The 21118-nt window shown below is 42.6% G+C and overlaps 1 protein-coding gene and 1 long non-coding RNA gene across 4 annotated transcripts; one reads left to right on the top strand and one right to left on the bottom strand.

Moving 5' to 3' along the window:
• Nucleotides 1-916: 916 nt before the first annotated feature.
• LOC134861476 (uncharacterized) lies at nucleotides 917-1684 on the bottom strand. Its single transcript, XR_010165412.1, has 2 exons — nucleotides 1636-1684; nucleotides 917-1488 (listed from the first exon to the last, which is right to left on the bottom strand). It is a non-coding gene; the product is annotated as an uncharacterized LOC134861476 (long non-coding RNA).
• Nucleotides 1685-12159: 10475 nt separating this feature from the next.
• LOC134862083 (uncharacterized) lies at nucleotides 12160-17371 on the top strand. 3 transcript variants are annotated; one of them, XM_063879771.1, is made up of 7 exons: nucleotides 15521-15539; nucleotides 15653-15746; nucleotides 15835-15946; nucleotides 16054-16280; nucleotides 16380-16551; nucleotides 16647-16774; nucleotides 16912-17371. In XM_063879771.1, exons 1-7 carry the CDS (start codon nucleotides 15523-15525, stop codon nucleotides 17227-17229), a joined length of 1068 nt encoding a protein of 355 aa, XP_063735841.1. In that variant the 5' UTR covers nucleotides 15521-15522; the 3' UTR covers nucleotides 17230-17371. The 3 variants fall into 3 exon arrangements, with proteins under 3 accessions (XP_063735842.1, XP_063735841.1, XP_063735840.1); XM_063879772.1 differs by lacking the exons at nucleotides 15521-15539; nucleotides 15653-15746; nucleotides 15835-15946 and adding exons at nucleotides 12160-12421; nucleotides 14691-14775; XM_063879770.1 differs by having other exon boundaries at nucleotides 15534-15746.
• The last annotated feature ends 3747 nt before the right edge of the window (nucleotides 17372-21118 follow it).

The following is a 21118-nucleotide window of genomic DNA, read 5'->3' as shown; positions in this document are numbered from 1 at the left end:
AAATCTGTTTATCGTCACCTTGAAAATTTGAAATCAAAAACTGTTTTTGTTGAAGCTCTAAAATTAAAAGTTCTTGATCACCGATGGTCTTGCGGGCTTCCTCGAGTTGATCTTGAAGTGAGGGCAGTGTAGCATATTCATGGTCTTGGTGCGGAGGGGGTGTCTCTTCACTGGAAGTGTATAAGAGAAACATATTGATGGACACATTAGGTCTTTAACAAGGATACTCATGCTCAATTCATGTAACCAATTACACCTTTTGCGTACCTCAACACACTCACACCATGACTATCATCGAGATCCGTGGAAACATTACTGAAAATCATCAACAGAGAAATACTGTCACTACACAGTTAATACATGCATTACAAACTTGTAACTTAATTCATCTAAATACTACCTTGCAGTTCTAACAACACTCCTCCTCTCTGGTCTGGCAGAACTCCATGCAAACACAGTTGGCACAGCTCCCGGTTTTAACTTGGTGATGCCAGTCTTGCTTTTCACAAGGCAGTCTTGGAGGAAATGCTCCGAACACACTTTTGTGTATGTGTTTATCTGCATCAGTTAATAAAATGTAATCATACAAACATTTTAACATGTATAATTTCTAGTGGTGGGCATAGATTAATTTTTTTAATCTAGATTAATCTTGGAATTAATCTAGATTAATCTTGGAATTAATCTAGATTAATCTAGATTAAAATGGCTCATTTGAATTCTGCCGAAGGCATTCAGAATATGTGTGCTACCCAAATAATGACTAAAAGTAAGTCTTTGAGAACGGGTTTCTCAAGCCAGGTGGTGCATTAGACCAGGGGCTCATCTCCAGTTTCCAAAATGCATCACAAACTGCTTGAGAAAGCTGTTCTATGATAATTGGTGATGAAAATAAATCAATGACAATGAGATGTACTTGTGTTTATTAACTGTTTATTTTTAGTTGAACAGTAGGCCTATATAACAGGTTGTAATGAACTGTTTACAGTCAGTAGCTTTGTGTCAGTCAAAGCTCTATTTCTCCTTCTTCCACCAGTCACTCAGGCAGACCAGTTTGTTCACATTTTCTGGTGACAAACAAGCTCTCCTCTTCTGCACAATATGGCCTGCTAAAGAAAAAAGTCTCTCGCATGGGACAGTTGTGGCAGGGGTCCCCAAGTATTTACGGGCAATTTGGGCCATCTTACCATAGACAGCAGTGTGCTCCGACCACCATTTCAGTGGACACTGATCTAGACTGGCACTGGGCTCTACCTTGTACCTCTCCACTGTACTGTCTTCTGGTGTCTCCTCATCTGATTCTGAGTCGGATCCCATCAGTAGCAGGGCTGTTTTCTTCTTGGGTGGCTCAGGGTTCTCCTCCCTGAGTGGCTGCACAGCAGGTTCTTCTCCCTTCATCAACGCACTTAGCTTTGCCCACACTGGCTCCCTCTCTGCTCTGGGCAAGCACTTGAGGTCCTTAAATCGTGGATCTAGAGCAGTCGCCACCTTTGATGAATAAAAAATAATAATTATTGATTGATGAAAATGTCACTTTCCAAATCCAACCTCCATATTTCTTCATGACTTATTCATCTGGCTTTACAGTCTATTATGGTCATAAAATGCAGTTATCTTCTGGTCACTCTGACATACCTTAAGCCATTCCAGGTTTATTTTCTCCCTCCGCTGGTTGAGGTCCTTAATGAAGGCAGCCTTGAATCGCACAATATAGGCAGGATCATCATCTGAGATGTTCATCGCGTGCTGGAGGTGGCACAGGGCAGGTAGAACCACAGAGCAGGATACATACTTATCTCCACCAAGGAGCTCAGTGATGTACCTACAGACAGACAGACAGACAGACAGACACACAGACACACAGACACACACACACAGAGCAAAAAATTATTAGTGACAGATTCATTTAACTCAGATGACACATTTAAGGGCAGGTGTTTCTTACATACAAAGTGACATTTAAAAACTTGTATGCCAATTCATGAACACACTATCTTTGTAGACCATACCTGCATGGCTCCAGCAGTTTCTCTAGCTTTGCCAACTTCTCATAATCCGCATTTGTTGGGAGGGCCAGGTTGTGCTTCTGCAGAGACAGCGTTGTGTGCAGTGCGTCTCTGTTGCGCCTCACGCGCTTTATCATCTCGAGAGTGGAATTCCAACGCGTTGGAACATCTTGCACGAGTGACTCCTTAACTTGTCCAAGGGAGGATTGTTGGACATTTAGCTCGTCTGAGTTGGCCGGACTGTGTTTGAAATGTCCGACCACTTTACGGCACTTGGCCAGTGCACCATCAAAACCACCTTCCCGAAGTGACATTACAATAGCTCTCTGTACAACATGCGCAACACAGGGCAAGTGCTCGAATGGCAGTATCCTCCCTGCTGCCACCATATTAGGAGCGCTATCTGTTCCAATAGTGCTTATTTTGTCAGTTATCCCCCACTGATTAGCGACGTCGAGGAACTGCCTTGCACACGCTTCTGCAAAGTGACGCTCCTCTGTTTTCATCACACCTAACGGACAGACAAAGTAAATTAGAATAATTTCACTACTAGTAGTAAACATATAGCAATTATCAAGAAGCAAACATAACGTGGTGGTAATTAATAGGCTACGAAATTAAATTATGTAATTTAAAATGACATAACGTAGCATACCTAAAGCGAAGGAGTGAAGTTCCCAGCTAGCATCGATGAGGTGTACTGTAACGCCGAGGTAGTTGTCGTTGTTAACGGACGTCCAATGGTCCCCAGTCAGTGCTACAGACCTCGCCTCTACCATCTTCTCAACTTTCGTAGCTTTCTCTTCTGCGTGCTGGTCATGTATTCTCCTCATGATAGTTCGCCTCGCAGGTAGTTTGTAAGATGGGTCACCTGTGGCCGCCTGGAGAACAAGCTCGAGCCCGTCATCTTCAACCACGCTAATCGGCCTGCAGCTGGTGGCAATCCACTGAGCGAGGAGACTAGTTAGCTTGGCTGATAGAGCTGTGCTGACGGGCTTGCCTCTGTTGCACTCAAACATAGTTGTTTGACGACGAGTCTTCCCCCGCGCTACATCAGTGCTTGGCCCGGCATCTTCCGCATTAGCTGAGGGATGCTTTGCGTTTAGGTGGTACTTGAGACTGGATGAACTACTACAGTAAACTAATTCCGCATTGCACAAGGTGCAAACAACCTTATTTTTGTTGAGGTTTCCATCGGGAAGCTTCTTAAAAATAAATTTCCCCTGAAGCAAACCCGGCGGCTTCGTCTGCTGTATCCATGTTAGCATGTCACGTTTAATGTGGCTGATTTGACCGGGGTCAGATCCACAGACAGAAGAAACACAGATCAAAGACTCGATCTCGCCCCCTACAGTGCAATTCGGCTAGGTATACATCCGCGCTAAATTATCAAGGTGAAAGTCATCATAGCTTGCGTAGTATAGACCCAGCTCCCAACCCAACTTTGAGAATAGATTAACGGCGATATTTTTTTTTTATCGCCGACAAGAGTCTCACGTTAACGCAGCACGTTAACGCCGATAACGGCCCACCACTAATAATTTCATTGATCAGACTCAATGTGACTCCTACATCCTCATCCTAGCTAGGAAAACTGATGTGATGTGTTTCCTAGGTTAGCTTGTGACTAGAACAATACACTCAGAATATGCTTATACTAGTGAATTTGTGGTGGTAGATTTTAATAACATACTACTAATGGACTAGACTGTATATTTCAACAACCTGGCTCTCCGCCTTAATCTATCCAGGGGCGGCTCCAGAAAATTATTGTTGGGGGGGCAATGGGGGGTCTGATTTTTTATAGGAGGTGCTAGTGAATTCTGACATAACGAACACCAAACACCACTGTTCCCGGGCTAATACACTACATTGAAATGCACGTTACTAAATGTTTATATACAACAAACACAAGCATATTTAATTACTTGTATTTAATGAATCAACAAACAAGCAAGCACAAGAATACAATTCAAATCATAGCCACCACAGAGAACATCTGTGGATTTACTAGTGGAACAGAATTGTAGCAGTGTGTAGTGCAACACAGTATACTCTTACCACTGTCTCACTGAATCTTTTGTCTCACCTCTGATCTCCTCTTTACTATCTCTTCACTCCTGTGTTCCTCTCTTCTTCCCCTCTTTTCCTCTCTAAACTCATCTTCACTATCTCTCCTCCTCTGTTCTCCTCTCCTTCACTCTCCACTTCTGTCTTCCTCTCTTCTTCTCTCCTCCTCCTCTGTTCTCCTCTCCTTCACTCTCCACTGCTGTCTTCCTCTCTTCTTCTCTCAACTCCTCTGTTCTCCTCTCCTTCACTCTCCACTGCTGTCTTCCTCTCTTCTCTCCTCCTCCTCTGTTCTCCTCTCCTTCACTCTCCACTGCTGTCTTCCTCTCTTCTCTCCTCCTCCTCTGTTCTCCTCTCCTTCACTCTCCACTACTGTCTTCCTCTCTTCTTCTCTCCTCCTCCTCTGTTCTCCTCTCCTTCACTCTCCACTGCTGTCTTCCTCTCTTCTTCTCTCCTCCTCCTCTGTTTTCCTCTCAATCAGTCTTTTTAACTGGTGAAGTTCTGCTGAGAGGTTTTCAATCAATACGCCATAATGTTCAGCCATGGGCAAAAGAGTATCTTTGTCCAAGAATGTCTCATGTTTTGGGTTAAGAGCTGCTGCTCCTTTTAGAACGTGACAGCTGTCAGAGGAAAAGCGCCTGTCCAATTCACTGATTAATCGATTGATTATAGGGAAATAGCAGTGGTTCTGATAGTCTTCTGAGGTTTCCAGCGGCTCTTTTGATCCTGTTTGGCTGTTCACCACAAAGTCCTGCAGGTGGTGGGGCTGTTTTTTTCTCCTTACCTGTGGGCGCTGCAGGTCAATGCCAACTGTCTCACACATATCACTGGCACACTCCCAGATTTCCGTCCATGTTTCAGCATTGCGTTTGTCATTGAGGGTATCAACAACGGCAAAGACCAGATCAATGGCAGATGCCAGCTCCAAATCTGTGGCCTGTAGATGATCAGATAAGTTCTTTGTGAGCTTGAATATGCTCTCCAGCATACAGATGTGCACAACAAATTGTGCATCAATCAGTCCAATCAGTGATCTTGCTTCAGTAGCTCTATGAGCATTCGTCTGGTTGCTCACATCCACAAGAGTTGCTAAGAGAGCAGGGAGAGTTCTTTTTATTGCCCACAGTGTAGAATATTGGCAGGCCCACCTGGTATCTGATAGTCTTTTCAATTCCACTGTGCGTTTGGTGGGCTCAAGGTCTTGTTGCTTCTCCATGAACACCTTGTGAGTCACTGTCCCAGAAAAGAAGTTGTACAACATCTTGACCGTTGCAAAGCATTCTGCAACTGGTTTCACATTATGTACACAGTCAACTAAAACCAAGTTTAATCTGTGTGCAGCGCATGTGGCACTTCTCGGCGAAACTTTTCCTGGACACCATTGTTGCACCCGGACATGACAGAGGCCCCATCATAGCACTGTGCAATGCATGCATGTTTGTCTATGCTACACTTAGCCAGTGTTTGTTTAACTGATTTGTGTAAAGACTCTGCATCCAGGCCCTCTGCAGAAATAAAGTCCAGAAACTCTTCATCATATCGTTGTTTAGATATCGCAGAACAACAGATATCTGCTCTTTTTTTGCTCACATCCTTTGTTTCATCCACCATTAAAGCAAAATGCTCTCCCAGCTTAACCTCGTTGCTCACTTGTTCCCTCACCATGCTGGCCATAACATCAATCAGCTCATCCTGGATATCATGATGCACATATTTGGCATTCCCAGGTCCACTGGACAATTTCTTTGAGACAATGGTGTCAAACTTTCCCAGCAGATTTAACAGTTCAATAAAATTACCTCTGTTTGTGGACTGCTGATCTTCCCTGTGCCCTCTCTGTGCAATTGTTTGACAAGCAGTAAACCACAGTGATTCTATGACTGCTCTCATGTACTGCCTGTTTTCTTGTACTGTTTTTTAATGTCCAGCATCAAGCTTAGTAATAATCCTTGAACTATTTTTCATCCTTGCCTTAAACTCACACCAGCCTTCCATTGCTAGTTTATGAGAAACACGTGCATGGTGTTGTGTTAGTTTCTCACCTCCTTTCCTCCAGTTTCTGAAGCCAGCGTGGGTGAAGCTCTTTTCTGAGTGACCAGATGTCCGAGCATGGTGGGGAAAATGCCGACAGGCAAAACAGAAAGCAGCATCAACTGACACCGAGTATTCCAGCCACGCGTATTGTTTAAACCAAGACTGGCAAAAACATCTTAAAGTTAGCTGGGAGCAAAATGCCCGACACGGGTAGGACTTCTGCTGAGGCTGCCTCGGTCCCTCTGCTGGGTCTTGGCTTAAATCCACAGGGCCAGGTTTCCCGCCACCCAAGATCGGAGCTACTCCGCCCTCGCCCCCGCCGACTCCATTACCGCCGCTTCTTCATCCGCCTCTTCATCCTCACTGTCCATGTCCACTCTGTCCTCCTCCATCGTACTGTGCATCCGCAAATCACCGCCGCCACCACCATCATCCACTCTCATCCGCTTTCTGGAAATTAACGTTACAAAACGGTCCATTTTGCTCTGTCACTCGCTAATCTGCTCTGTCGTTAACTAGCCGCTATGCGTCAACCGCCACCAACATGAACGTCAAACGCACGTCTGCGTGCCGTCTGCGTGCAAACTGCCAATCAAATCGCACTACACATACTAAAAAGATACAGACGCTTCTGTAATACGGACCACTACAGCAACGTTATAAACAATTGTTGTCGGACGGTTACCTATGATTGTTATGTCTCGGTGGTGTCTTAATTTTTCCTTTATTTGGATTATAGTTTGTAATGCTTATATGTTTCGAGGGCAGGGGGGGCAAATGGGGGGGCAAAGCCTTTGACTGGAGGGTCTTAAGACCCTGCTTGCCCCCCCCCAGCGCCGCCATTGAATCTATCTACTAAAACTTGCGAGTTCAAGCTAGCAGTAGCCTGGCTAGCTGCTAGCGATACAAGCTAGTTATGGAGACGGCTCAGCCTCACAGCAGCAGACATATAAAACTCAATAAAACTTACCTTAAAATTACGACCAGGATCCCTTCTGATTTTTACTATCCATTGCCGACGTAGTCCATGATCGATGGGGAAACGGTGAAAAGTTCTGTCCTCGGTTAGATTTTTTCCTTTTTGATGATGTGCATTGGGGAACACAGCAGTGAGGCGCCATTGAAATCGCGTTATGAGAACTCCCGGAAGTGGTAAGTGTACCCCTCAGGCTCGGTGGAACGTTCGAGGTGAATAAGGCGAATAGGCAATCTTCCCTGGGCTCCAGTTTGCTCAGCACTACAGTGCTGGAATTTAAGCCAATGGTTTCCCGGTTGCTACGCAAAAAAGTAAATATTTCGCCAATCAGCGTTGTCAAATTTTATGGTTTGGGGTACGCCAATGCAATCTTTTGCTTCCCTTGCTTACTTTTTAAAACAAGTGCTTGTGATAGTTTGTTGACACAGACAGGGGTGACAGACATGAAACGTATGTCAGAACGCATTAAGAAACATGAGCGGGCAAGAGTCCATATGGACAACTGTGTGAAGCTAGCCATGCTAGGCCGAATTAGCATAGCCACACACAGGGTGCGATTTGACAAAAAAACAGAGGGGGGGATGTTTTTTATTTTTTATTCATAGACAAGAACATTGGACTTTTAACTTGCATAGGGAGAAAAAAACGCAAAAGGTAGGCTATATATATACACCTGTTCACTAAATAATTCACTAAAATAGCAAAACGTGCTGTCAACAATTCAGGGACAGGTCTGGAAAACTAGACTAGGTAAACAGTCGGCTCTGGTGACGAATTTGTGGTGGCTTTTTCGGTTTTCCTGTCGGGGCATTGTCTGCAGCATTTCGGCCCTCTTTTATCCACAATTCTGCAAATGTGTGCGCAGGAAAGGATGCCACCTCTGGACCATTGACACCAATGAACAGTAGGCCATTCAAAGTGGAGACGTGCATTCTGTTTCGTTCTTCCGTGAGGATGTGGTTCATCGCACTAAAGCCACGCTCGCACTCAGCCGTTGACACAGGGAGCGTGGAGACAGCGATGAGCACTTTTTTCAAAGTCTCCCCAGTGACACCATTGCATTTCAGTTCATGAAATTCTTTGAGGAGTGTGGGCATATTTGTGTCTGCTATAGCAAGGCTTTTATGAATGGTCAGAAGTTTGTCATCCCCATAAAGCAACCGTTCATCTTCATCGGAGGGCCAATTTGAGGGGTTCAGCGCAGCTGCCGCAGAAAAAATGCCGTTGTCATCGAGCCTGCTCTGGATGTTATCGGCCAAGGAGATGAAAAAACGCTCACGAAAGGTCTCTGCCTTCCGCTGTTCTCCGTCACTCGGCTGAGACACATTAACCCCCTTAAATGTTTGCTTACTGCCCAATTCCTCCTTCAGACATCGTATGTTCACTCCATCGGCATTCCTCATAGCCCTCAGTGTCCGCACGGCAACGCCCACCTCAGCAGTAGCGGTGATTGCTGTGGCATCTCGTCTCTGAAGAAAGAGGGACAGGGCCTGCATCGTTTCGAGCGCGTCTTTTACGAATGCCATCTCCACCACGAAAAGCCACTGAGTCATCTTAGCATGCATTCCCTTACATTTGGCCCTGTCTTTGGTTGATCGTGATGTGTCTTCGGCCAGTGACGCGAAGAGTTTGACCAGGGCTGGATAGCTTTGCCAAAGAGCCGTCACAGATGGGCAAGACGAGGATAGCCAGCGCACGTCAAACACCCTTCCTATCCTGCGAGCTTGCATCTCCAAATTGGAAGCGACAAGCTCTAGCTCTCGCATGTTCTTTGGACTTTGAGAGAAGAAGGCGTACAGGGAGTCAGTGAACATCTGGAAATGACTTGCATCTGTAATTTGTTTGACAGTGTCATGGACGGCAAGTTCTAGTTTGTGATTCATGCAGTGAATGACAATCAGGTTGGGGTTAATCTCCTCACGTAGGAGTGTGGCGACCCCCTTGTATCGGCCCAACATAGCGGCGGCCCCATCCGTCGCGAACCCAATTAGTCGGGAGCGCAACATGTCTTTTGAGATACCCTGCTTCTCAAGGCACTGAAGCACAGTGTCACGGATCGCCGATCCAGTGCACGACTGCAACTCAGCAAGTTGGAAGAAGAAATTGCAACACTCCCCTTCAAATGGAATTCTAATGTAAATGATCAGACATGTTTTATTTGAAACTGTTGTGCTCTCATCAATGAGAATGCTGAACTTGTCGGGTGAGCTTTTAAGGAAGTCCACCAGACGCACTGTCATTTTCTCTGCAATAAACATCAGCATATTCCGACATGCCTTGTCAGAATGCAGCATGTTACCGAGGTTAACATCGTTGAGTTGTTGCAGTTCAACCAGGTGAGGCTGCATTTTGAATGACAGGTCAGTGTAGCAGATCATGTAAGCTGTGCGAATGCAGTACTCTGTGGTTTTTAAACTATGCTCATGATGCTTTCGCCACAGAGCTGCACTGTTCTCATTTGCCTTTTCAATTGTGGCGTCTTGTCTTTTTTGTACAATTTCAATACATTTGATATGGCTTTGACATTTTCCGTGCTTGCTGATTTTGTCATTTAATTTTTTTGCCGTTTTGGCTTTTATGCCTTTAATGAAGGCAGAGTCTATATGAAGCCTTTCCTGTGTGTGTGGGCCTAAATCCCTGACGTCGGAACAAGCTTGGCACTTGACTGACCCGTCTGTGCTGACAGCTAGCCACTCACGACCCTCTCTCCATTTAGCAAAGCGCCCCGGCTCAATGCACCCTCCTACCACATGCGTTTCAGAGTCGCTAGCAACATCGGCGTTTCTTTCATCAAGTGGCTGGGAATCGTCCTGCAGGCCTACATGAACGCCAACCTCCAGCGAATTTCTTGCGCTATCACTCTCAGGTGTTAATTTCGTTGTTTTATTATTTGGTCCCGTAAAGTAGGACGATATGCTGCTCTGAACGCGTTTCATGTTTGCATCAGCGCTGTTTTTCCTGCAAAGTTCCCGCACTAAAATGTTACAATGTTTTTGTTTTCGATGACGTTCCGAAATATGCACAGTCTGCCAGAAGGCTGCTGAATAGCCTTCTCTGACACTGAAGATCGTTAGATTTCAAGAGTTTAAGTAGTCTAGCAGTTAAGTTGCATTCATCGCTATCAAGGGGGGGAAATCCTTGTCCCCACCGGAGATAAAAATAATTTAGCAGAGGTAGGGATAGGAAAACCAGAGGGGGGGAAATCCTCACCATCCCCCCCTACAAATCGCACCCTGGCCACACAGCTAGATGAGGGACACCGCATTGCCATAAGAAGGCACAACGAGGAGGTGGACAGGAATTGGCATATGTTGTCAGGTCTCGTTTTTAATTTATTGGCCTACATAAAATCGATATGTGTGAAACATTGAAATGTACGGAGCCCCTAAGGTGACATGAAAAAAAAAAAAAAAAAGTTTAGTTTCATGTGCGCACGTGAAAGTTTCACGTGAGCACATGAAAGTTTTAGGTGAGCACATGAAAGCTGTAGATTGATGTAGCCTGGCCCATAGGGCTACTGGAGACAGTCAGTGAAAGAAATGACTACAGTACAGGAGTTAGTTGCGCTATATTTCAATCTCGGTCTTTATTATAAGGACATTGCTGCTTTGCTCGCAAGTCGTCACCATTTTCACGTGCGTCACCAGTTTCACGTGCGCACACGTGAAACTTTCACGTGTGCGCACGTGAAAGTTTCACGTGCGCACACGTGAAACTAAACTTTTTTTTTTTTTTTCATGTCACCTTAGGGGCTCCGTAGAAATGTACCCACACACAAATTTATCATTGTGAATGTTTTGGGATCTCCAGCTGGTCACCCTAAAATGCAGGAAATCACATCTATGAAATTCAAAATGTCATAGCTACGACGGAGTATTAGGGCCACATATGAAGAAAAAAAATGTTTTTGCCGTGACGAGATTAAAGTCGACACGGCGACTTTAAAGTCAACATGTCGACATTAAACTCGAAATGTCGAGAATAAAGTTGAAATGTCATGTCGAGTTTAATCTCGACATGTCGAGATTAAACTCGAAATATCGAGAATAAAGTTGAAATATTATGTCGACTTTAATCTCGACGTGTCGAGATAAAACTCGAAATGTCGAGAATATAGTTGAAATTAGTTGGGAGACATAGCAACCGCTCCCACAGGTCCTGCACTGAATCCGAAATGGCTTGTGTAGATCATTTGGTCAAATTATACTTCCGAATTGGATTTAACAATAAAGAGATCCTCGCTGTTTTAGCGAACCTCGACACGTCGAGATTAAAGTCGACATGACATTTCAACTTTATTCTCGACATTTCGAGTTTAATGTCGACATGTTGACTTTAAAGTCGCCGTGTCGACTTTAATCTCGTCACGGCAAAAAAAATTTTTTTCTTCATATGTGGCCCTAATACTCCGTCGTACATAGCACTGCCCCCCACAGGCTTGTGACCTTTTTTTTGGCCGGGCAGTGTATAAATACCCATTTTGTAATTCTGATATGGTGCAACAGTGGTGGTGGTGGCGAAGTCCATAGGGGGTTGGCCTGGGAACTGGAAGGTCACCAGTTCAAGTCCCCGAAAGACCTAGTGCCACCGTGGTGTCCCTGAGCAAGACACTGGTTACCTACACTGCTCCTCGTGCGCCGTACATAATGGCAGCCCACTGCTCCTATGGGTCAAATGCAGAGACCGCATTTCGTTGTCCTAGTACTTGTACTCTGTGCAATGACAATAAAGTTGAATCTTATCTTATCTTATTATTATAACAGTCATGAAACCTATTTCCCTTTCCATTAATAATTTTCGATTGATTGATTATTTTCGGTGGAACTAGTTAATAAAAGGCGTAACTACAGCAAGATTTAAGTTGGAAGGGATTTAACAAGAAGACATGGAACAGTTTGGTGTCAAAATGCAAATTCCAAAACTTTGTGACAACGTGTGATTATTCAAGTGAATATTTCTAGATATTCATCGTATGTGAAAAATATCTAGTTGAAAATACACATTGCATAAAGGTATACAGTACATGGGCAGCGTTGGGAAGGATACTTTCAAAACGCATTCCGTTACAGAATACACAGTAAAAAATGGGTTGTTAATTTTTCAGAGTTAAGTTATTTAAAACTAGATAGTGTATTTCCATTACTGTGAAGAGTAAACTTGACCAAACAGTAGAGTTAAAGATGAGAGTCAAATTCTGTGTACATGCAGTGAAAACATTTACTCTACAGCGTGATGAATTCCCTCAACGATTCCCTTCCAATATTCCCGCCACTGTTTCTGAAGTTTTGTAACCTGCACCACGTCAGAAACTGCTCCGACTGGAGAAAGACGCCGTTTGGTAAGTAGCAGTCCTGTGTTTTCAACATCAAACATATGTATTTAATGTAGCATAGCCTTGTTGCGTAGATGTTGATTGGGGTTAGTTAGGCTACTTTTACCCTCTCTACATTGTATTGTAAACTCCGTCGGTAACGTTCGAGTGAGCCGGTTGACTAGGTTAAACGTGGGGTGAGCTTACCATCAGCTGCAACACTATGGCATATTCATTTTAGACAAACGTTTTTTCTCTCAGTTAAATTGACCTGTGTAAGAAATGTTCGTTTATTTGAAGCCCAGGAGACGGTTTAAAATAAAGAAAGCAAAACTCCCTTAAAAGTTATAAAAGGAGTGTTTAATAAAAGGATGCAGCGGTAGGTTTTACAAAAGCTTCACAGCTGTGGCTCAATAGCCCGGGACACGCGTCCACAGGCCACTGACTGAGCGGAGCTCATCAGTAGTTACTGTCTGGCGGTCCGGAACAAAAGAGAGCTCGATTTCACAATCCTTACATGTTTTATAGAACCACCCCTTTCCGACCATACAATAAACAACTTCAAAATCAGACGCGCCCCGCTGTCGTGCTCTCATTGGTTGGTAGCGGGGGGCTGGATCCTCCTCTATAGGCTGACGTCGTCGGGGCGGGTCCTCTTATGACGTCACCGTCGCCATCTTGTTAGCGAAGTCCTGGAGCTGTCATCTACGATAGTCTATTATGCAATTCTTAGGAGGTTTATCAGTTATTAAACAGGCAACTGTATCATTGCAGCATCAATGAGTGAGAGGTAGAGGCGGTGTGTTTAGTATGCAACTCCACTGGTCCTTCTCCCTCTACTCATATATACAAAACAATATTAGCTTTATGCTATCTGAGGCTAAAAACAACATCCTGTAATACTACCGGAAATGGACAAATATGATCCGTCCAGAAACAGTGAATTATCTTTTAAAGTTCCGCTCTAATATATTGATTATTTCTAACACCTGCACATAGAATTTGTAATCTACTTCTGTAAATGCCATTTTGTACATGTAATAGGTTATGTTAACCACAGTATAACAATCAATTTTGGATGAGGGCAAATTGTGTTAGCCTTGACGCTAACTACTACACAATGAGCTTGAGCTGGCACGCTGGAAATCATCTCTCCCTGTAGACCTATCGTGGTAATTCTATTTGAGCATTTGTAGGTTTTCACCATCTAGCTAGATATTTTTCCACTAACGACCAACTTTTTGCAATATATTGACGACGATGGACGATTGTAGGCTTTTAAAATTTTATGTTAGACGTGCATAGATAGATGTAGTTAGCTAATCAGTATCACTGACTTCAAGTTCAGATGCATTTGACTGCAATACCACGTTAAGAACTTGGAAGTAATATAGTTGATAACGAAATTGAAATGACACATTTCAGACTGTAATTGCTTGTTAACACTTTGCGATGTATAGGGTAGTGATGATTTAAGTTGTTCTGCCGGGTTGGTGACGTTAGGTTAATGTACCAAAATGTTAGCAAGTTAGCTTGACAACGTGGTTTCTGCCCAATGTGACTTTAACGTAGCATTACCAAAATGTTAGCAAGTTAGCTTGACAACGTGGTTTCTGCCCAATGTGACTTTAACGTAGCATTACCAAAATGTTAGCAAGTTAGCTTGACAACGTGGTTTCTGCCCAATGTGACTTTAACGTAGCATTACCAAAATGTTAGCAAGTTAGCTTGACAACGTGGTTTCTGCCCAATGTGACTTTAACGTAGCATTACCAAAATGTTAGCAAGTTAGCTTGACAACGTGGTTTCTGCCCAATGTGACTTTAACGTAGCATTACCAAAATGTTAGCAAGTTAGCTTGACAACGTGGTTTCTGCCCAATGTGACTTTAACGTAGCATTACCAAAATGTTAGCAAGTTAGCTTGACAACGTGGTTTCTGCCCAATGTGACTTTAACGTAGCATTACCAAAATGTTAGCAAGTTAGCTTGACAACCTGGTTTCTGCCCAAGGTGCCATCATTTGCAAGATGTTATGTTCTCGTGCTTAATTTGTGCCTGTCTGAAACCAGAAATAGTCTTGAGTTATTTCAACAATTGCTGAATTGCAAAGAAAGTCATTAGGAAGACTGAAGGTCAGCTAACAAGTTTATTTGCACCCCCTAAATTAGCCTATTGGTACCATAACTCCGTGAGTGTTTATTAGACAATTACGTTTTCTAATAACTTTGCTCTGATTCTTCAGAGAATATTTTGATGGATATTAACAGTTATTCAACCTTCCTTAAATTTTACAGAAAATGCTGCTGCGTGTTTCGTTTGGTGGAGAGCAGAAGTACATAAAGCTGCCTGAAGTAACATTTGGTGATTTCTTGAGAGAAGGTAGGCACTTAATTTGGATTGAAAGTAGCCTAATTTGTTCAAGTTGCAATTGCATATTGCAATTATTTCTCATCAGAAATGTTTGTGCACTATTTATTTATTTTACTTAGTGAGTATTAAATTTAACATCGATGAAGATAGACGGTTGGACATCAAGATCCATGACCAGTCCAACACAGAGGTCGACGCTGAGGTTTTTGAGGAGGTCGTTAAAGAGTCTCAAGGACCTTTCCTTGTTTCATTGGCCAATGAAGCACCTGGTAATTGCTGACTACTTGCATATGACTGTACACACACATGGTTGAAGTGGATGTATTGAACTATGAAATTGCATTTATATTTCTCAATGCTCAGGTAACCCTCAGTCCACGTCATCTCCACGCTCTACTGCATCTGAAGACACAGTGATCCTCAACTTCTCTTTGTGTGACCCAGCTGAGGAACCAGTTGCAGCCGGAGGAAGTCAACCTAAAAGGCCTTGCCGCATCAACTATGAAGCAAAAGCTGTGAGTAGTCAGTGTGTGCGTGTGTGGAGTTTGAGTCACATGTTTAATTTGAGGTGCATCGTATTTGTATCGTAATTTCCAAGACATTTAAAAATACAATACTGCACATTTGATCCCTTAGCTAATTGAAAAAATCTTGACGACAAAGCCTGGAGGTGACCGTATCATGGAGGAGTATGCAAAAACAAAATCCATTACAGATTCAACCAGAAGACAGCTAATCAACATACCTACCGCAGAGATGACAGAAAAACATGGGTAAAATAGATTCAAATACGTTATCATGAGACATTGTTTAAACATTATTGCAATTGTTGTTTAGGTTATGTTGTTCAATGCTATCTATGAATGTTGATTGTTGAATACACCAGGACATCTCCGCCCCGGAGTGTGAGAGTGATGTATGCACAGGGGATTGTCGCTCTGTTTCCATATCTTGAAGACCCATCTTCACAGAATGGCTATGTAAGTAAAGGTTTTGAAATATATTTGCCCTTCGAACTGCTGATATCATATGAATGTATATATCACACTGTGCATACATTATACATAGGATCATTACTACGATCCTGAAAGGGGTTCAGGATACCTTGCATGGCGGTTGAAGACTATTCAAAGAAAAGCTGCAGAGGAAAGAGGTCCAGCAGTTAGTAGATCTCCTAAAGGTAATATTTATCATGAGGTGGAATTATCAACCTGTGAAATGTGTTGACAGGAGGATATAAAACTGTGTAGTTATAAAGAGTAACAACAAAATTGTCTTTTTCTAAAGTTGGTGGTCCAGGCCATGGGCGTACTAGACCCTTTACTGCCGACCAAGTCCTGACTGACGAGGAAGTGGAATCCGCTATCGCTGTGTTGAGACACACTGCTGATGAGTACACCATCCGTGAGAAGATGAAAGTCACTTTCAGTTATCGCCATGCCATGGTCAATGATAATGACAAATCAGCAGAGGTCTTCTCAGTATTTCCACGGTTCCTGGACACACCAGGACTGGTATGGCATCTACATTCATTGAATACTGAGACATATTGTAAAATGTAGCACAAGGTACCAATTCCTCCTTTTCTTCTTTTTTTCTTTTTCAAACTACAGATAGAACAGGATTTCAGACTTATGTTTGGTGAGCAGACTGCCAACAATTTCCTGGAGAGGTGGCCTACCACTTTCAAAGCAAAAGTAATTAAGGAAAGCCATGGACTGGTCCCCTCCACAGACCTTCTTGATTTGATGCGCAACGCTGAGACATCTACTGAAGTCGAAAATGGTATGTCTTTGAATTTTAAGAAGCATGTTGCTAAATATATTGAGGATGGTGGGAAATTATGGCATAATGTTAACCTGCTACTTGTTGGCCTCTAGGCTGGGACAGTGACATGTCAACCATCATACTGCTGCTACATCTGCTACCGCCATCCGCACAGGGACGAAAGAGGCCAGGGAAGATTTCAGCATCTCATGCAGTAGATCACCTCATCAAATTCCAAAAGGTACACTACACTAATATTTAATAATTAATCAAACATCAATTTCTTCTCAAATTCTTGAATCCTTTAATTGTTTGGAGTGATCTCATGTTATTGTTTAATTTCTAATAAATAGTGTTGTTGAATGTGTTTTGTTACAGACGGGAACAAGCGTGCAGCAGCATCTTGACACCATAAGTCAAAGCAGTCAGCCCTACCTCCTTGCTCAGGGACCCACAAAAAGCAGCATTACCTCCTTCTTCATTGCTATCGACAAGCATGCACTTCCATGCAAAGCAACCAGCGCAGTCGGAGCCCTGGATGAACTCTTTAAGGCCCACTACGTCTTTTGTACATCTTACAGTCCTGTGTTGAATAATTTCTTCACTTTTTTGCAAACCACCATTTACAGCATTGATGTGGGGGAAACGAAGGAAACGCCAAGAATCGCAGAGTTGCGAGTGCGAATGGTGCGTTAAACAATGAGGTGCTTTCTTTGCAGCAAAGAACTTGGTGAGGCAAAAAATCTTATAAAGCACCTCAAAGTTATACATGGACTCTGTACAGGAAAGACTCTTCATCTTAAATGTGGCGAAGTGGGATGCTCACGTTTTTTTAATAGTTTTTTCGGGTTTTAGGAAGCATCTTAACAAGTCCCATGTGAATAGTGGTTTTAATGTTGTTGTTGAAACTGAACCACCACGTTGTCAAAGTGTTCTAAATAGTGATGAAAGTCCTGCAGAAGAGCCATATGAGGCTGAGGTTGAGTCAGAGCAAGCGTTATCCTCAGAACATCTTGTAAATAGTTGTGCCTCTGTCATTTCAGATCTTAAGGCAGCAGGTGTAGCCCAGTCTGTTATTAATTCAGTTGTGACCTCTATGGAGGATATTGTGCAGGATATACATGAGCATGCTAGAGAGTCAGTCATCCAGGGTGTTTTTCATGATCAAAGAGGAACTGAATCATGCAAGAAAGTTGAGGGATGTTTTGACCAATTAGAGAATCCATTCACAGCTCTAAATTCAGAATACAAACAATCAAAATTTATGACCAGCAAATGGGAAACTGTGGAGCCAGTGGAGCTTGTAATTGGCTCAAGATTTGACTTGAGGCTCAACAAAAAGACAGGAACATATGACCAAGTAGTAGTTAAAGACAAATTTATGTATGTTCCAATTTTATCGACATTAAACTCAATATTTAAAAGTGAACATGCCAGAGAAATGCTCAAAAGCCCAAATATAAGTGATTCAAAACTCAAAGATATTTGTGATGGCTCTTTCTTCAACACTCATCCTCTATTTTCAACAGAGAGACACACTGTACAGATTCAAATGTTTTATGACGATTTCGAGATTGCCAACCCCTTGGGGTCCAAGAAGGGAGTTCATAAAATGGGTGGTATTTATTTTACTTTAAGGAATTTCTCACCGAAGTGGAATTCTATTTTGGCCAATATACATCTTTGTGCCTTGTTTCATGCTCAGGATATAAAGCGTTACGGTTTTAGTGCTATTTTAGATCCTATTGTTTGTGATCTCAAACAGTGGCATTGATATTCCATTGTATGGTGGTTGTGTTCGTGGCAGTGTTATACAGGTGACTGGAGATAATTTAGGCCTACATAGTTTGTTTGGTCTGGTTGAGAGTTTCAGTGCAAGGTATTGCTGTAGGTTTTGTTTAGCCGAAAAAGAGGACTTCCAAACTGAATTCTCCGAAGAGTCTCCCAAAATAGTGTTGCGTACCAAAGAGGCCCACAGTGCTCACTGCCAAGAAATGGCACATAGGCCTTCTCTTCCTTATGTATTTGGCGTGAAGAGATCATGCTTACTAAATTCACTTACATATTTTCACACAACCGAGAACTACTCAGTTGATGTGATGCATGATCTTTTAGAAGGTGTGGCCCAATTTGAATTAAAGCAGCTGTTTTTTTATTTGAAAGAAAAAATTACACTGGCAGAACTGAATTCAAGAATACTATGTTTTGATTATGGATTTACAGAGAGATGTAATAGGCCAGTGGCTGTGAATTTAAGTGCAGAGTCTAATGATTTGGGACTAAACGCAATTCAGTCATGGTGCTTGCTGAGGAATGTTCCCCTTATATTTGGAGATTTGGTAGCCTCTACAGACCAACACTGGACCCTGCTTTTATTGTTGTTACAGATCGTCAACATTGTTTTCTCGCCCATTTTATCTCAAGGCTTATGCGTGTATTTGAAACATTTGATTGTTGAGCATCACACACTGTTCAAGGAGGTATATCCTCATAAAAGACTGTTACCAAAACATCATTTCCTGATTCATTACCCTAGATGCATTCAGAAAATAGGACCTGTACTCCATAGCTGGTGCATGCGATATGAAGGTAAACACAATTTTTTCAAGACACAGCTTAAGTCCTTTAAAAATGTCACCAAAACATTGGCCAAAAAGCACCAGAATCATATGGCACACAAGTGGCGATCCTCAACAACCTTCCTTCGCTTGGACATTGGTCCAGGAAAATGTGTCTCTTTAAATATGATTAAAGGTGGTTCAGTGATTGCTATGCAAATGAAAATGTCCAATTGTGATAAGGTTATTAAAGTGACGTGGGCTAAGCACAATGGATATGTATACCGCCCACACCTGGTCGTTTGTGGTGAAGTTGAATTTGAAATGCCACTGTTTTACCAGGTCGAATCGGTTGTGATTATACATGAGAAACCGGTGCTGCTCACCATTCCTTTATTTACTGTAGCTTTTAATGAACATTATTTTGCTTATGAAGTGACTAAGACAAAAAAAGAATGTGTTGCCTTTAATGTTGATGATCTGCCTTATCAAAGGCCTTTTGACCTAAAAATGTCATGTGGGGAAAATGACACAGCAATGTACATTGTCCCATACTGTTATCTCTAATCAGGCAATAAAAGGTGTGATACAGTACCCGATTGTGTGTATTGCCTTATATATTACAGCAGTTAAGAATTATTACTATTTCATTCATATAAAATAAAAAAATATATACACTTAATACGCACGTAATTTAACCATATTTAGAGTACAAAACTACTCTATGTAGTGAAATAAATTTACTCTGACAGTGTAAACATCACAGTGTAAAAATATATACACTTGTGTAATTGAACCATATTTAGAGTAGAAAACTACTCTATGTAGTGAAATAAATTTACTCTGACAGTGTAAACAGATCACAGTGTTAAATGTTTTTACACATTTCATTGTTAATTTTGACACAAAATGGAGTAAAATTAACTCTGGAAATCTTACACTGGCTATAGAGTAAAATTTACACTAATTTCGAGTGGGACCAAATGTTATCTGACAGAGAGTTAAATTCAACTCTTAAGGAGTAAAATTAACACTAGGTTTTTTACTGTGTACATGCCCAAAAATCTGCACCGTATTCCGTTACATTACCCAATAACGTATACTGAATAGGCCTGCTTGGATTACTTCCTCATTGAATTGCATTTTATAAGTGTAGGAATGCGGCCATCAAATCCTGCTTAATAAACAGGCCTATTCTGGTGTGTTCTTCTGTTCCAATTGGCTAAATGTGTTAGACCCATGTCTGCATAATGTAGGGTGACCAGATTTGAGGTGGCGAAAAAGAGGACACTTGCGATTGTTGGGGGGTGGGGGGAAGCGCCAGTCAATTTAAGTACACGCTTAATGGTCCCAATAGTGAAAACCGCGCGTATTCATGAATTTATAAAACCCCCCACTTGCGATTGTTGGGGGGAAGCGCCAGTCAATTTTTAATGGTCCCAACAGTGAAAACCGGGCGTTTTCATGAATTTTTAAAACCCCCCCGGACGCTCCGGACAGGACGTAAAAAGAGGACATGTCCGGGCAAAAGAGGACGTTTGGTCACCCTACATAATGCAAAAATCTAACCGCAGTCTAAGCTAACACAAGCTAACGTTAGCTAGCAGGTCAAACAGGGCTAGTCAGAGTCTTTCAACGGCTCCGGGGCTAGTAAATCAGCGCATAGGATACAGATACTGATAGAACTATGAAATAGCAAGGTGACCAGTAAAACTACAGCAGAGGACTACCCTGGCTAATAAAAAAACCAAACACTTTAAGATGCTTCTTCAGGTTGGAGGTGGAGTCTTTGGACGCGGAAAGGAGGTTGGTTGCTGGCAAGCAGAGGTTGCACTGCACAGTTATATTTTTGTTCTCCCTTGTCTTTCTTTAATGTGAAATGCTGTTTGAATTTCCTAAATAGAAACGTATTCCTGCCCTGGCTCTGTTGTGCTGGCTCCGGCTCCAGCTCTACCTCTAGCTGCTCCTCTTCCGACTCCATTGTAGGCAGCTGATCACTCAATTCAAATAGCTCAGTTTCATTCGTT

Source organism: Eleginops maclovinus, chromosome 3 (assembly GCF_036324505.1).
Source record: "Eleginops maclovinus isolate JMC-PN-2008 ecotype Puerto Natales chromosome 3, JC_Emac_rtc_rv5, whole genome shotgun sequence".
NCBI lineage: Eukaryota > Metazoa > Chordata > Actinopteri > Perciformes > Eleginopidae > Eleginops > Eleginops maclovinus.
This window is presented reverse-complemented; position numbering and strand designations above follow the sequence as displayed.